The sequence below is a fragment of the Hippocampus bargibanti genome, linkage group LG04 (assembly GCF_051943395.1).
Source record: "Hippocampus bargibanti isolate YZ-2025 linkage group LG04, ASM5194339v1, whole genome shotgun sequence".
Classification (NCBI taxonomy): domain Eukaryota; kingdom Metazoa; phylum Chordata; class Actinopteri; order Syngnathiformes; family Syngnathidae; genus Hippocampus; species Hippocampus bargibanti.
In genome coordinates this window covers 33384574-33402321 of record NC_142737.1, presented here as the reverse complement: position 1 = coordinate 33402321, position 17748 = coordinate 33384574, and the positions used below count along the sequence as shown (strand labels likewise).

At 44.9% G+C, this 17748-nt stretch overlaps 1 protein-coding gene across 2 annotated transcripts; it reads right to left on the bottom strand.

Moving 5' to 3' along the window:
- Positions 1-4235: 4235 nt before the first annotated feature.
- LOC148899831 (uncharacterized) lies at positions 4236-14638 on the bottom strand. 2 transcript variants are annotated; one of them, XM_088995276.1, is made up of 4 exons: positions 14053-14638; positions 13563-13845; positions 5577-5855; positions 4236-5440 (listed from the first exon to the last, which is right to left on the bottom strand). In XM_088995276.1, exons 2-4 carry the CDS (start codon positions 13732-13734, stop codon positions 4464-4466), a joined length of 1428 nt encoding a protein of 475 aa, XP_088851402.1. In that variant the 5' UTR covers positions 13735-13845; positions 14053-14638; the 3' UTR covers positions 4236-4463. The 2 variants fall into 2 exon arrangements, with proteins under 2 accessions (XP_088851402.1, XP_088851403.1); XM_088995277.1 differs by having other exon boundaries at positions 14147-14638.
- Between the last annotated feature and the right edge of the window lie 3110 nt (positions 14639-17748).

Genomic DNA, 17748 nt, shown 5'->3' with positions numbered 1-17748 from the left:
CCAAGCAATGTGGCGACATGCCAAAATTTGGCCTCCAAAATTTTGGGACAGTGATTGACAAATGGTTTTATACAAATTGATAATCTGTGCAATGTCAAAGATGGATCGTGTTTTCCACGCAAACACGTTCCCAGTTGGCAAAGTGAGACTTTTCATGTCTCAACAGGGGGGACTGACGATAGCTTAGATCAGGGGTGTCAAAGTAATTTTTTGCCGCGGGCCACATTGTAGTTATGGATTCCTCTAGAGGGCCGTTATGAATTTGGGGAAGCCATTAGAATGTTTAATCCCCTCCACATATTACATATAGAGCACACACAAAATTAATGAATAACTATTTTTCAAATCTGAAGTCAAGAATAATGACTGTTATTGTGGTTTACATCCAAAAATATGAAATTTTGGTTCGGATTTTAGCAAGCATCATGGAATTTCACAAGTTTGATTTGCTTTCGTGGGCCGAAAAAAAATGATGTGGCGCGCCGGATTTGGCCCGCGGGCCTTGACTTTGACACCTGTGGCTTAGATCACCATTCCCAAAAATTTCACTTTTAATGATGATATTGGCTGCGACGTCATTCCCCAAGAAAGTGGTGCCCTCCAGAAATGCAGACTCATTAACCACTAACATATACTAACCAACTAACATCTAACAATGACTTACTGCCATTTCTATGAGAGAATGCATTGCAGAGCCTAAACGATGAGACATACTTTGATAGGGAAACGCCAAGGTGTGACGTGTAGAATGAAACCATCCTTTCAACATGTGACTTGGCACAAGTCTTCTTTTGTTCTCCACAGGACGGAGCTGTGGTCTGAAGAGAATGACGTGGACCACACCAACGTGAGATGGACCGGTTGCAGAGCTGCTAGCCATCTTAGCAGCCACAAGCTTCACCTGGATTCGCGAGGGCATCGTTCATCAAGAAGATTTCCGATGCACGTCACTGGAGCCGCGTCGACAGATCATACACCCTTTCCCAGTCACCAGCTCATCCGTGCCACACCCTGGGGCCTGCTTGCGACAAATCCTACAAACAATTTCGTTCCTCCTCTTCGTCCTGGTGATCACCATCCAGGATGCCATGAAGATTTGACTGTTGTAGCGATGACATGACTTTAATTTGAGATTGTTTCCATTGTGATTTTCTTTTTTGTGATTTTCTTTTCTTTTATCTTTCTTCTTTCTATTCAACTCCACCAATGTTAGATATGTTCGTCAGGGGGGGATGTTGGGGTAATTCGCTATACAAACATCTCTAAACATCGCTTTCTAATCTTTGTTTACGTTTTGGACTTCCTGATATGTCGTATCCTGCCTTCATTACATGTCGCATCCACATTACGTCACATCCTATCGCGTCACACCCTGTGTGCCATATAAATGCTCTCCCATTGCATCTCTCTCTCTCCTCTCTGCCTTCCTCCTTCGCTGACCTCCCTCGCTGTCTTCAAGATTAAACCAACTTTCTGTTCAACACCTGGCTTCCTGATGATTTAACCACCCTTTGCCATTAACACCCGTAGAAGCAATGAATCAGGGACGAACGATCAAAATAAACCCATTAGTGGAACTCCACCAGGGGTCAGCTCTGAGCCCCTTCTTACTTGCCATGGTGATGGACAGGCTGACAGACGATGTTAGACAAGAATCTCCTTGGACCATGATGTTTGCAGATGTTATTGTGATCTGTAGCGAGAACAGGGAACAGGTGGCGGAGAAACTAGGGATGTGGAGATATGCCCTGGAAAGGAGAGGAATGAAGATTAGTCGCAGCAAGACGGAATATATGTGTGTGAATGAGAGGGATCCAAGTGCAAGAGTGATGCTACAGGGGGAAGAGATAACGAAGGTGGAGGATTTTAAGTACTTGGAGTCAACTGTCCAGAGAAATGGAGAGTGTGGAAAAGAGGTGAAGAAGCGTGTTCAGGCAGGATGGAGCGGCTGAAGAAAAATGTCTGGTGTGATGTGCGATAGAAGGGTTTCAGCTAGGATGAAAGGAAAATTGTATAAAACAGTGGTGAGACCAGCCATGATGTTTGGACTGGAGACAGTGCCACTGGAGACAGTGCCACTGAAGAAAAGACAGGAGGCAGAGCTGGAGGTAGCAGAGCTGAAGATGTTGAGGTTTTCTTTGGGAGTGACCAGGTTGGATAGGATCAGGAATGAGTACATTAGATGGACAACTCATATTAGAGGCTTTGGAGAGAAAGTCAGAGAGGCCAGACTGAGATGGTTTGGACATGTCCAGAGGAGAGAAAGTGACTATATCGGGAGAAGGATGCTGAGCCTTGAACTGCCAGGCAGGAGACCGAGAGGAAACCGAAGAGGAGGTTTATGGATGTGGTCAAAGAGGACATGAAGGTAGCTGGTGTGAGAGAAGAGGATGCACAAAACCGGGATAGATGGAGGACATTGATTCGCTGTGGCGACCCCTGAAGGGAAAAGCCGAAGGGAAAAGAAGAAGACTTGCCTAATTCTTTAATGGTTAATTTTTAGTAATTGGTGGAACTTGATTTCTTACCACAATGGCCTCGAGCCCGATCTTTTGAGGCAATTTCTCGTATTTCCAACAATCATGGGGTCTTCATGGTGTATCCAATTAAAAATTACAAAAATAAATCCACAATTTCGGCTAAACTAAAATTATACTTTTTCTTAGGAACTCTCATGAGACCAAAAGGGATAAGAAATCGACCAGGCAGAGAGATAACTCGTCAAACAGAGGAATGGTTCCTCCTCCTCCTCCGAGCCGGAGGTCTGTGCCGTTTGACACATCTCGCCCGCGAGCTCTCATATCCTCAGAATCTCTCTGTAGTCCCTGGCCATTTCCCGGAGATTCAGGTCTGTGTTGCTGTCGTTGGGCTCGGCCCTGCCCGCCGGGTCTCAGAATCTGAATTCTTCCATGCTCCCATCTCACTTGAGCTCCTCTAAGTCTAAGAGAGAAGGGTTGCCGTCCTCCTTGTCACGGAGCCCGAAGGCTCGCTGACCCTTTCTCTTCTTTTGGTTTTGCAATCGCCCCTTTTTATATTCATGGTCACATGGAGTTCTGGAATGTTCTATTCCCTCCGCATCTCATCCAAGCAGGGAGGAGGGACTACAGTTCAAGCCAGGACACGCGGGCGATGCTTCTCGGTGAGGTTAAGTCCGGTCATGTATGGACATGTCAAGACACGTTGCTCAATCCTTTTCTGGTCTGAACCGGTTGAAGGCACCTCGCGTCCCAGGCGAAGCTGACTCACATCTTGTACGCTGATTCAGCCCCCCGATGATAGACAATTTATTATTTAGCATTTTGTAGCTCGTTATAATGTATATACATTGACATGTTGCTTGCATATCTCTCCCGTAGGTATTTTGAAACGTTATCTTTTGTGACACATATGACGTTACTGAGAGAAAGCAATGATCATAAGGCAATATTTTTCACTCAAAGCGGCTACACAGCATTGCTCAAGCATTGGATTACTATCTCTGTTCCTCTATCGTCTCACGACTGGCTAAAAAGAGGAAGTATGAAAAGAAGGAACACTTTCTCTTTTAAAAACACTTCTTTTACACTTGGTCAATTTCTTGTTAGTTGTCGAATTCCCTAATCATATTTGTATGGCTTTTTTTATTTAGGCATTGAATTTGGTATGCTCCTTTTGGTAGATATTTTTTCATAGCATGACTCAGGTTTTGCTGAGCTGTCCTCAAGCTGAACTAGGATCCTCTAGTGGTCAAATTAGGAATTTGTACTAGGACTTAAACCATCCAATTTCATTTCCTTGATTTTTGGGCTTTATTTCCTTCCTGACGAGGCGCGTTACCTTGACACTTCTGAAATTTCCATTCATTTTGTTTCTTTTTAAATGTCAAAAGAAATAAAAATCAGAAAACCCATATTGAGGAAATTTGCATAGAAAGAACATTGACATCAAATAGCCACCAAGCCGGGAGAGCACAGGTGTCAAATTCGAGGCCCGGGCCCAAATCTGGCCCGCCACTTCATTTTCTTCGGCCCATGAAAGCAAGTCAAGAATGCCAAGTTGCATGATGCTTGCTAAAGTCCAAACCAAAATGTCAAAATTCACAAAAGTTCGAACCAAAATTTCAGTCACATGTAAACCACAATAACAGTCTTTATATTGGACTTCAAATTTGAAGACTATTTTTTTCATTCTTTTGCTGTGCAAGGATTGACACAGCAGCGACAAAGTTGCTCCTCGTAGTACTTGCACACCAGACGAGACCTTCATGTGTTTATTTTCTCCAGTTGATTCAGTTGTCGCGACACTCCTGACTGGAGTCGCCCGAAAGAGCATCAAACAGCCGTACCCGGTTCAGAAATCCACAACCGACCACAGCAAAGAGATCCGATGGTACGTGTATGGTCCCAAAGGTTGTTTCATAATTCTGCTGCCGCTCTGTCACATCCCTTTGGCGAAGGTCTTTGATGCCGCTCGGTCCGCATGGTTTACTTGTCGGCGTCTTGCGTGCAGACGTGAGAAGCCAAACTGAACTTGTGGGCGTAGCTATGGCCGCACACTCCGCAAGTGTTGGGCTTTTCTCCCGTGTGACTTTGCATGTGCAAGACCAGCGACGTCCTTTGAATGAAGGTTTGGCCACAAGTGGAGCATCCAAAGGGTTTTTCGTCGGTGTGCGTCAACATGTGCATGACGAGCGTTTTCTTTCGGGCGAAGGTCCGGCCGCAAGTGGCGCATCGGAAGGGTTTTTCGCCAGTGTGGGTCCTCAGGTGCGAGACCATTGCTCCCTTGTGGGCGAAGGACCGGCCGCAAGTGGAGCATCGGAAGGGTTTTTCGCCGGTGTGTGTCCTAATGTGCAAGACCATTGCTCCCTTGTGGGAGAAGGACCGGCTACAAAAGGAGCAAGTGAAGGGTTTTTCTCCCGTGTGCCTTGGCATGTGCGAGACCAGCCCCGTCCTATGGGCGAAGGTTTGGCCACAAATGGAGCATCCGAAGGGTTTTTCGCCTGTGTGCGTCCTCATGTGGACGTCCATGTATCCCTTCTGAGAAAACCTCTTTCCGCAAACCGAGCAGCAAAAGGGTTTTTCTCCTGTGTGGGTTTTCACGTGTCTTGTCAAGTCGGAATTGTAAAGGAACTTTTTACCGCAAACCGAGCAGCAAAAGGGTTTTTCTCCCGTGTGGCTATTCATGTGTGTCATCAATTGGTAATGGTAAGTGAATTTTTTACCGCAATGGGAGCAGCAGAAACGCTCCTTGGGGGCGGAACACTTTTGGCGTTTGTGGGACCTTTTATTCGGAGTGCCCAGGCACGTTTCGTCATCTGTGTCGTCGTTGTCCGCGATTGGCGCCAGGTGGTCATCTGACGGCGACCAATCAGAGCATTCGGGCGCTTCGTCCTCACCCGCTTTGCTTTTCGGGCGGCCGCTGGTCGGGACCAACGCGCTCACATCGGCCTTTTCCCCCTTCTCTAAAGATTTGAATACACATCAAAATCAGATTTTTTTTTGTTTGATCCTAAAACGTGCCAAGAAATGAGCTGCGGGAAATATTTGTTTGCGCCTGCGACGTCACAGCCGCCATTTTTTTTGACTACATGTCATTACCTTCACAATCGGCGGCGCTCCCCAAAGCTTCTTCTGTGTGATGCCCCGAGGGCGTCCCGTGACGATCTTCGCTCGGACCGCCGGGATGAAGCTGTGACCGCTCGGGTGGTGGAAGTCGGTCATCGTCAATGTCCTCAGAGACGCCATCTCGCGGCAAACATCTGACATCGGCCTCCTCCTCTTCCTTTTTAATCTGGGGGGCTTGTGGATACTTCAAAGCGGAGCTTCCCGATTTTATGTCAGGATTTTCTTCCCGACGACCGATCAGCTGATTCACGTCTGCGAGGACACAAGCAGGACGTAATTTACACATTTAGAAAATGATGGAGGAGCAAAGGGGGCAGTGTTGAGTGTGTTTGATGGTGTGTGTGGCAAAGTCATGTTTGGGTAATTTCCCAAAGTGATGTCGCCTGCGAACGAGTTAATCATGTGAGACCCGGATGTTGTAATGCCTTTTATGAGCATGTTCAGAATAAATGTTTGTTGCGTTCCAGTCATTATTCTCCCGTGAATATTAGCCATTTTTAAGGTAAACTACTATCTAGCTAGCTTAACATTTTCTGGGATATACATTGCTTTTTATGTGTTGGTCAGCATTTTAATGTGCAATTTCATGCATAAAATAATGTATAAAATACTGTACCAAAAAGGTAAACATTCAGGGTGTTGCAACGGATTAAAACGATTTACATTATTTGTAATGGGAAAAATGATTTCGGTGTTCGAACAAATCGGTTTTCGAACAGGGTTTTGGAACAGATTATGGTCGAGAACCGAGGTACGACTGTATGCAGATATTTGGCTGTGAATGTTACGTACATAAACAGGACAAAAAGAAGTCCGATTCCAGATGTGAGAAGGGAATTTTTGTAGGTTTTGATAAGTATAGTCCAGCCTATAATGCAGGGGTCGGGAACCTTTTTGACTAAGAGAGCCATAAAAGTAAAATATTTAGAAATGTTTTTCAGTGAGAGCCACACGCACGCGCATACAAACGCACGCGTGCGCGCACGCACGCGCGGCCACTTTTCAACAAAATATCAGAACGTATTATTTAAAATAACTTAGTGATAGTACTCACCGTTAACATGAAGGGTTTTCCGTTCCTCGTGTTTGGTAAAAATCCAGGCAAACGATCGGAATGAAATTCTATTTGCCCGTCCAGATGCGAAGTTACTGCGAGCTAGCCTGCACACGGCTCATAAGCTTCCACACTTGCTATCTGCAATCTACTTCTCGCAGAAGTATATTGACGCGAACGTTAAAAAGGGGCTTGTTAAAATGTCACTGACATTCGACTGTTTCATCGATTGTATTGTTTCATTGCAAATTAGAATCAGAACATTTTCTCTCCTCTAAACTCCGGTGCATTCACGCTGAAGTGCACTAGTTGGGCTCATTTAAAGGGGCGTTTTCCGGTTTCAACATGACGGCCACTATCATCCAATCAAAATGGCGCTTTCGGCCATTCTAGGTCAGTGTCATCCAATCAAAATGGCGCTTTCCGCCAACTGCAGCCCCAACTGGAAATGAACGGCAATAAAAACGACAATATGTATTTAGTTTTATCGGCTAGCCATATGCAATCATCAAAAGAGCCATAGGTTCCCGACCCCTGCTATGATGTGTACTACCCTGAGACAAGAAAAGTCCTGTGACATATACTGGTGAAGTTTGTCACGAAAAACTTGGTCAGACTCAAACGGGTTATGACCTGTGGGACGACATTCAGAGTTACAGCAAAATACCTCCATAGGTAATCAAGCAGTCAGGGACAACTTGAGAAAAGCAAAGAACCGAGTGCTGAAGAGACAGTAGAGACAGATCTGACTCAGACAGACAATGTTCAGACAGAACATCAAAGGAGGTGTCCTAAAAGACAAAGAGGGACTCCAGAATATTTTATATAAAGGGCTACCTATGTAAACTTGAATGTGATGACAAAAACGAAAATAATGACTATTTCCACAAGGTATGGTGTACCTAAGACTTTTCAAGAGGCTATGGAGTCTGAAAAGTCAAAAATGTGGGCTACTGCAATGAAAGAGGAGATGAAATCTCTGACAGAAAATGAGACTTTAACTCTGACTTCACTACCAAAGGGCAAACAAGTAGTGGGAGGTCGCTGGGTGTATACAGTGAAAGAGAACCCAGGTGGATCTGAGACTTGTAAAGCCAGATATGTAGCAAAAGGATATAGTCAAGTGCAGGCCTGGCCAACCCGCGGCTCTTTGGCTGGTATCATGCGGCTCTTCAGGGGCGTCCACATGACAAGCGTAAAAAATGTTTGGCGCTGGCGCTGCCATTCAGCCCCCATGTACCGTAATTTCACGACCATAGCGCACACTGCACATTTTGGAGAAAATTTACGACTTTTAAGTGCACCAGTTAGTCGTGAAGACTTTTGAGTGCACCTTGGAGTCGTGAAAATACGGTATCAAGATGACCATGTGACGTCAACACGCATGTGCGTGAGATGAAAATCAATCATTTATGTCGTAAACCAGGGGTGGCCAACCAGTCAGAGACTTGACAAATTATTTAGGCCGTAAACAATTTGTATAACATGTTCGCTCTCAAAGCGGCAGGTAAAAAATGCACAGCTAAACGAAAATATCAAGACGAACACAGGAACAGAGTGGGAGACTTTATATTTTTTTGTTGAGCGTAAAGGCAAGCCATTCCGCCTTATCTGTCAGGCGTCATTAGCGCATTTCAAAGCGTCAAATCTTCATCCGCCACTTCAGCTCACTCCAGGCGAACACAGGTTGGTCACTTTGAAAACTGACCAAAAAGCAGACACATTTTTTTCCCGAAATTTTACGAAGCACCCAGAGACCGTAACGCTTGCATGATACCAACTGGCTTGGAACATTGCACAGGCTAAAAAGCCATACAACGAAGGTGAGTTTATTAAGAAATGCCGCAGTGACGCTTTTGAAATCTCGTCTCCATAAAACGAGAAACTAAAACAAATGGTAGCAGATGTCTAACTGTCCCGCCACACTGTTGAATGAATGCAGAATAGCAGACATTAGCACGGCTATTGAATGCTATATGAAGAAATGCACTCTGACCTTCAAGCGTGTGAGTATTTTAGTGTCGCATTGGATGAAAGTTGTGACATACAAGACAAGCCTCAGTTGGCAATATTTGCAGTTTGTGACAAAGGATTGTGTGACCAAAGAAGAACTTCTTGATATTGTGCCACTAAAAGACAGAACCCGTGACATATATGTGAAAAAAACAATGATGGCTGCATTTGTGAAAGCAAATCTGCAATAGCCACGGATGGAGCACCCGCCATGATCGGATCTGTGAAGGGGCTTGTGCGGCTGTGCAAAGCTGTCCAAATTTTTCCTGAGTTTTGGAATTTCCACTGCATCATGCACAGGGAGCAACGCGTGTCTAAATTATTGAATTTAGAGAATGTCATGAAGCCTGTGATGGAAATCATCAACTACATCCGCACTCATGCGTTTCACCACAGACAATTCAAGAATCTCATCACTGAGCTGGACCAAGGGCTGAAGAGACAGTAGAGACAGATCTGACTCAGACAGACAATGTTCAGACAGAACATCAAAGGAGGTGTCCTAAAAGACAAAGAGGGACTCCAGAAAACATTCTAGATCACTGTTACACAGCACTCAAAGGCTCATACCGATCTGTTGCGCATGCAGCATTGGGTCTTTCTGACCACTATTTAATCTCCTTAATTCCAACATACAGACAGAAACTCAAATGTGTAAAACCAGTAGTCAAGACAGTTAAAAAATGGACAGATGAAGCAAAGTTAGCGCTACACGAATGCTTAGACTGCACTGATTGGCGCGTCTTTGAAACTTCAACGGGCACATTGGATGAATATACAGACACTGTAACATCATACGTTAGTTTCTGTGAGGACATGTGTGTACCAACAAAGTCCTTCCGCTCATTCAACAACAACAAGCCATGGTTCACTCCCAAACTCAGGCAGCTTAGGAAAGAGAAAGAATCCGCATTTAAAAGCGGCGATCGTGCAGTTTACAAACTCCCCCGAAACTGACAAAGGAAATTAACATCGCAAAGAAACGTTATGCGGAGAGGTTCTCCGCTAATGACTGCATCGGTGTGGAATGGCCTGAAAGCAATAACAAATTATCGTTTACCATCACCCCAAGCAGTGTACAACAATGGTAAGGCTGATGAGCTAAATACATTCTTTTGCCGATTTGAAAAGGACACCCCATTTCCCTGGTCTACCCTCCATTACCAAAAACTACCGTATCTCCGCCCTCTGCCCTACAAATCCACGAACTGGACGTGAGACGGCTCTTCAAGCAGCAGAATATCAAGAAAGCTGCGGGACCTGACGGAGTGTCCCCCTCCTGGCTGAACGTCCGCGCTGACCAGCTGGCTCCGGTCTTTACACAAATCTTCAACAGATCCCTGGAGCAGTGTGAAGTCCCATCCTGCTTCAAGCAGTCTACTATCGTCCCAGTTCCAAAGAAACCAGCACCCTTGGGACTGAACGACTATAGACCTGTTGCCCTGACGTCTGTGGTCATGAAGTCCTTTGAACGCCTCATGCTGAACTACCTAAAGAACATCAACAGACCTCTGCTAGATCCTCTTCGGTTTGCCTACCGGGCAAACCATTGCTCTTCTCTCTCGACACGAACGACTGCACCTCAACGCACCCAGCTGTCAAATTCATAAAGTTCGCAGACGACACCATGGCCATCGGTCTCATCAAAGACGGCGACGAGTCTGCGTACCGACAACAAGTGGAGCAGCTGGAGCTCTGGTGCAGCCGTCACCACCTGGAGCTGAACACGCTCAAGGCAGTAGAGATGATCGTGGACTTCACCACAGCTACCCCTCACACTATCCAACTGTCTCGTGTCAACCGTTGAGACCTTCAAGTTTCTGGGAATCACAGTCTCCTAGGACATGAAGTGGGAGGTCAACACCAACTGTATCCTGAAAAAGGCCCAACAGAGAATGTACTGCCTGAGGCTGCTAAAGAAGCATGGCCTGCCACAGGAGGTGCTACAACATTTCTACACGGCTGTCATCGAATCCATCCTGTGTTCTTCCATCACCGTTTGGTTCGGGGCCGCCACAAAAATAGACAAAATCCGACTTCAACGGACAGTTAGGACGACGGAAAAAAATAATTGGCACCGCCCTACCCACTCTCGAGGACTTGCACACTGCAAGAATCCAAACTAGGGCGCGGAAAATCCTATTGGACCCTCCTAACCCTGCCCACCACCTTTTCCAGCTACTCCCCTCAGGCAGGCGCTACCGATCCATGCGCACCAAATCCAGCAGACATTTAAACAGCTTCTTCCCCCAAGCCATTAACTCTTTGAACTCTTTGAACAGTAGCCCAAATGGAACTGTATAGTGCCTCTTTGCAATTTTTTGATGATGATACTAGTGCAGCGTGTTCGACCGGAAACAAATTCCTTGTGTGTTCTACATACTTGGCAATAAAGATGATTCTGATTCTGTGATTACGTTCCTTGCCGACCCGTTTAATGCGGAGACGGACTGTTTGAAAGCCCCGCTAGTCACTGATGTAGCTGCGGCTGAGTTGGAGATGATCGATCTTTGTGAGGAAGACCAACTGAAGGGACCATTGAGTCCTGGAAAAGTGTGCCAATTGAAAAATACCCCAATGTCAAACCGGCTGCGCTTAAGATACTGTCAATGTTTGGGTCAACATACGTCTGCGAGTCTGTGTTTTCTACCCTGAAACATGTGAAATCAAAGCACTGATCCGTTTTGACTGACACTCATGTAAAAGAATTGCTTCGAGTGGCAACAACAGAATGTAAGACAGATTTAATGAGCATTGTTCAAGACAACGAATGCCAGAAGTCCCACTAAGCAACATGCACACTATTGTAAATTACAGTGGTACCTCGGTTCTCGAACGCCTCACTGTTCGAACAAATCGGTGTTTGAACAAAATATTCGAGATATTCTTGCTTCAGCATTCGAACATCAATCGGTGTTCGAATGCCAATACGACGCGTGAGTGCGTATGCGAGGGTGGGGAGCTGAGCGGCGCACGGGTGTATCGCTCTGTTCGTGACCAACTGTTGTCGCTATCGGACGTGTTGCGTTTTGCTCTAGCGTTTAATATAGGTGTACGAAGAGTTTTAGCCCCTAATCATGCCTCCAAAGAAAGTAAGTGCTGCTTAAAGTGACAAAAGAAAAGTAGTGCGGACAACTATTGCATTTAAGAAAGAAATAATCGCAAAATATGAAGGAGGTGTGCGAGTGTCTGATCTGGCGAGGGAATACAGCATGGCGAAATCTACGATCAGTACGATATTAAAGAATAAGGAGGCTGTGAAGTCTAGTGATGTGACTGTGTGAGTGAGAGCAAGTGTCATTAGATAGATATTTGAAGAGAAAAGAACATCCTGTAGCCGAGTCATCCGTAGCTGTCACGTTCCGAGCGAGAGTGACGGCAGCTGACTCGTCGGAACGTAGTGGAATGTTTGTTTCCCAAAGCAGGCAGACACGTACTACCCAAGCAGGATGTTTATTCACAAAAAAAATTACACAATCCCGGAAGATGACATACATTTATGGGACGCAGGGAAAATACCTCGGACCGGATAGACTCGCGCATCGAAGGAAGAGTCCAGGTACGGTGGCGAGTTGAGTCAATCATGTGGCATTGGCGAGGTGATCGCGAACCGTATAAATGCCTTGTGCCCGTGATTAGAGAATGACAGCGGGTGGACAACGGCCGGGAGAGGCAGCTCCCCTCTCTGTCAACTCGCAAATGACAGGAGCAAAGAGGTGGTTTCAGTGTTCGAAAAAAAAATAAAAATAAAAATCGCTTTTCGAACAGGGTCCTGGAACGAATTATGGTCGAGAACCGAGGTACCACTGTATTATATTTTTGTTTGTGGACTTGGTTGAACTGGGTTTGTGTGTAAGACAGTCTTCTTTGTTGGAAATGTTCCTGTGGTTTTAGTACTCTGGGAGTCAATTTCTGATATATTTGTTGATTTTGTATTTAAAATGTGATATTTATCATAAATCTGGCTCAGCAGAGGTCTGCGTGTGTGAGGGATAGGGCGGTACCATACGGTACCGCTAGGAAAAAAAGGGGTTAACCCATGACACCAAATGGATTGCATATCTCCATGCCCCAATGGACTGTGAATTATATGTGGAGCAACCTGAAGGTTTTGAGACCAGGTCACAAACAGGAGAACATTTGGTATGCAAGCTCAATAAATCACTGTATGGCTTAAAGCAGTCAGGGCGTAACTGGAACATGTCACAGGATAATCACCTCATAAAGAATGGTTTGATAAAAAATGATGCTGATCACTGTGTCTACTGCAGAGAATCAGAAAATGAGAAAGTCATTCTGTTAGTGTGGGCGGATGACTTAATCATAGCGGCGAGTAACGATACCCTACTCAGTGAAGTCAAAGAAATGCTAAAAAGAAGATTCAAAATAAAAAAGATATGGGTTCACTTAAACACTTCCTAGGTATTGATTTTAAACAAAGTAAAGGAGAGATCAAAATAACTCAAAGTAAACACAATGAGAGGATGTTGAGAAAATTTGGAGTGCAAAGTAAGAAACACCCCGTGTGAACAGAAGTTAAACTTTGACAGTGAGGGTGAAGTTGTCAACTCATCAGGGTACAGAGAGATAGTGGGCAGCCTAATATACATAATGACATGTACCAGACCTGATTTAAGCTGGCTTGTTAGCAAATTCTCACAACACCTAGCTGAACCAAAACAGCAGCATTGGACTGCAGTTAAACACCTACTGAAGTACTTAAAGGGTACTACAGATCAAGAACTACACTTCCAAAAATGTAAAGAAAAACTATGATTGACACGGCTGTGCATCATTATTCTCTCGTGAGTGTTTTAAATCGCTACGAAGTTACCATTTTGGTTTCTGTTAAAACGCTAGGACTGCTGCCAGAATGTCGAGCGCAACATTACCTTCACAATCGGCGGCGCTCCTCGAAGCTTCTTGTGTGTGATGCCCCGAGGGGGGCGTCCCGTGACGATCTCGGCTCTGACCGCCGGGATGAAGCTGTGACCACTCGATGGGGTGGAAGTCGGTCGTTGACACTCTCCTCGAAGACGCCATTCCGCGACAAACTGTTGACATCGGCCTCCTCCTCCTCCTTTTTAATCTGGGGGACTTGTGGACACTCCAAAGTGGAGCCTCCCGATTTCATGTCAGGACCTTCTTCCTGACGACCAATCCGCTTATTCACGTCTGCGAGGACACAAGCAGGACCTAATTTACACATTTAGACAATGATGGAGGGGCAACGTGGGGCAGAGTTCGACATTTTTTTCTCTCAACTGCAAAAGAAAAAAAATCGTCGATATGTTCAGAACGCTGACCACAACACCGCCGCGTGACGCCAAAGTGGCGTTCCAATTGGCTGAAAGCTAAATCTAAAATGGCGGCCGTCCCAACCTTGTTGTCTGTCCGTTCAAATGAAAGTGCAGCGAATCGACGTCTTCTGATTTATATTCAAGATGGCGGCCGTCCAAAGGTCTTGCTAGCTCACCCGTTCAAATGAAAGCACAGCGAATCGACGTCTTCCGATTCAAATTCGGACGCCCGGCGTCTCGTGCGGCCCGGCCAAAATATAACCAGGAGACTGTGGGCTTCCGTTTCAACAAAATAAAGCGTTTGTTTGTTACGCCGCGAATGCCGAATCCAAGTATGGCAGACAAGTCTTCGACGGATATCACAATCCGGGTCTTGCAAACCGCCTCCAGTTGTCGTCGGTGTCGCTCGACAAAGTTGCACCTCGTACGAATCCACGTTCGTTTGGAACAGTCCGAAGATTTCGTCTGCGTACGCAAGGAGCCGTCCCCTCACCAAGTCTTTCAAAATGTCGACGACTCGAGGTTCTTTCTGGTTTTGAGATGGAAGCGACGGCTGCTCGCCGAACTCCGGTCTCGTATTGTTGACGTCATACTGAAAGGCGCGAAAATCCCTTGGGCGCCTTGATCCGCCTGACTGCATCCGGTAACACGTGTGAGGCTCCGCCATATTGTGTGTGGTGAAACTGCCCCGGGGTGATGCTCAGCCTGAGGGAGGCCCTTTTCTCAAAGGCAAATATGGATCAGCCACACGTGGAAGGGGCAAGTAGTCTTTTATTATGGACGCGCGAGGGAATAGAATGAACAAAAGGATTCAGGCAGGGACATATTTTTAAGTTTGAACAAATAAATGAAATAAAAACAATCACAAAACAAGGTTTTGAAATGGCTTTGCTCTTCTCTCCGCGTATATTATTTTCCCACCAGGAAATTTCCATTCGTTTTGTTTCTTTTTAAATGACAAAATAATTAAAATTCAGAAAACCTTTAATCGTATATTTCCATAATGGGGAAATTTGCATAGAACATTGACATCAAATATCAGCCACCAAGCCAGGAGAGCACAGGTGTCAAATTCGAGGCCCGGGGGCCAAATGTGGTCCGCCAAATCATTTTCTTCGGCCCATGAAAGCAAGTCAAGAATGCCAAGTTGCATGATGCTTAATAGTTGTATTAAGTTCATCCTGTCTACTTGATATCTAATTTAAAACAGATTCTTATCTTACAGTGTATAGAATGTACATTAGGCTGCCCACTATCTATCTGTACCCGGATGAGTTGACAACTTCACCCTCACTGTTAAAGTCCAATTTCTGTTCACAAGGGGTGCTTCTTACTATAAACTCAGCCATTCCAAATTTTCTCAACATTCTCTCAATGTGTTTCTTTTGAGTTATTTTGATCTCTCCTTTACTTTGTTTCAAATCGATACCTAGGAAGTGTCTAAGTGGACCCATATCTTTCATTTTAAACCTTCTTTTTAGCATTTCTTTTACTTCACTGAGTATCGTTACTCGCCGCAATGATTAAGTCATCCACCCACACTAACAAAATGAGTTTTTTTTTCAGATTTTCAGATTCTCTGTAGTAAACACAGTGATCTGCATCATTTTGTATAAAACCATTCTTAATTAGGTGATTATTTAGTAATATAATCCAGTTACTGCTTGAAGCCAGACAGTGATTTGTTGAGCTTACATACCAAACGTTCTCCTGTTTGTGACGTGATCTCAAAACCTTCAGGTTGCTCCACATATAATTCACAGTCCATTGGGGCATGGGGATATGCAGTCTTCACGTCCATTTGGTGAAGGGTGAGATCTTCTTGCACTGCCACCTGCAACAGTTTTCGAATGGAGGTCATATTCGCTGTCAGTGAAAATGTCTCTCTGTAGTCTATTCCTTCCAATTGACCAAATCCTTTTGCCACAAATCTGGCTTTACGAGTCTCAGATCCATCTGGGTTTTCTTTCACCGTATACACCCAGCGACCTCCCACTGCTTGTTTGCCCTTCGGTAGTGGGGTCACAGTGAAAGTCTTGTTTTCTTTCAGGGATTCTATCTCCTCTTCCACTGCAGTAGCCCACATTTTTGTCATATTGCATAGCCTCTTTAAACATTCTAGGTACACCATAAGTTACTTTGTAGAAATAGTCAATTTTGTCGGCTTTGTCATCATCACACTTAGTTTTACACGTGTACTCTTTTAAATATTCTGGAGCCCTTTTTTATCTCTTTTAGAAAACCTCCTTCCCTGTTCAGTCTGAATATTGCCTGTTTCTACTGTCTCTTCAGCACTCGGTTCTTTGCTTTTCTCAAGTTGATCTTGACTCTGTTTGATTTCCTTCAGGGGTACTTTACTGTAGCTCTGAATATCGTCCCACAAGTCACAATCCGTTTGAGTTTGACCATCTCTGTTGTTTTTTATTAAAAAATTCATCAATCTATGTCTCAGAACTTTCCTTGTCAGGGTAGTACACACTATAGGCTGGACCACACTTATCATATCCTACGAAAATCTGCTTCTCACATCTGGAATCTAACTTCTTTTTGTCCTGTTTATAAACATAACATTCACAGCCAAATATTTGCATGTTAGAAAGGTTGGGTGCCTTTCCTGTAAAAGCCTGGTAAGGTGTATGCTGTAGCCGCTTACTGTAGCATCTGTTGCGAATTTGAGTGGCCGTTTCTACAGCATATGGCTATAGTTGCTTGGAAAGTTTACTTTCCAACAGCATGCATCGAGACATCTCAAATAGTGTTCGCCAACCTCTCTCGGCAGTACCGTTCTGGTGTGGCGAGTAGGGTGCACTCGTCTCATGCCTTATCCCAGGGGTCGGGAACCTATGGCTCGCGAGCCATATATGGCTCTTTTGATGATTGCATATGGCTCGCCGATGAATCGAAATACACATTCTCGCTTTTTTCTGTTCATTTTCTGTTGGGGCTGCAGTTGGCGGAAAGCCCAATTTTGATTGGATGATACTGGCCGTCAGTCGAAACAGGTAAACGGCCCTTTAAATGAGCCCCACGTGTGCACTTCATCTTGAATGCATCGAGGATTAGTCTTTGTGGAGAGAAAAGGTTTTGATTCTAATTTGCAATGAAACAATACCATCGACGAAACAGTCGAATGTCAGTGACATTTTAACAAGCCCCATGTTACGTTAACATCAATGTACTTCTGTGAGAAGTATGCTGCATCGCAAGTGTGGAAGCTAATGAGCTGTGTGCAGGCTAGCGCTAGCTAGCAGTGACTTCGCCTATGGAGCCGGCAAGTTCACTTTCATTCCGATCGTTTGGCTGGATTTTTACCAATCATGAGGAACGGAAAACCATTCATGTTAACGGTGAGTACGATCACAAAGTTATTTTAAAGAATACATTCTGACATTTTGTTGAAAAGTGGCCGTGCGCGTGTGTGTGTGTGTGTGTATTGTAATATTTTACTTTTATGGCTGTCTGAGTCAAAAAGGTTCCCAACCCCTGCCTTATCCCATTCTTTCTTAGTAAAGATTGAAACTCTTGCCCAGTGAACTCTGTGCCATGGTCTGATCGGATGCATTTTATTTTTTTGAATTTTGAATTTTTATGTAGCCTTTGTCGTGTCAGCCTTTGCCTTAATAAAATATGGAAAAATCATCCCACTGACGTCATCAGTGAACCTGTAGCCAATTCTATCTGTCGGTTCTAGAGGACCGCACAGGTCTGTGTGCACTAGGTGTAGCACAGTTGCAGCTTTAGCATCTGCATGTCTGTTCCTGCCCTGTCAGCTTGCCCT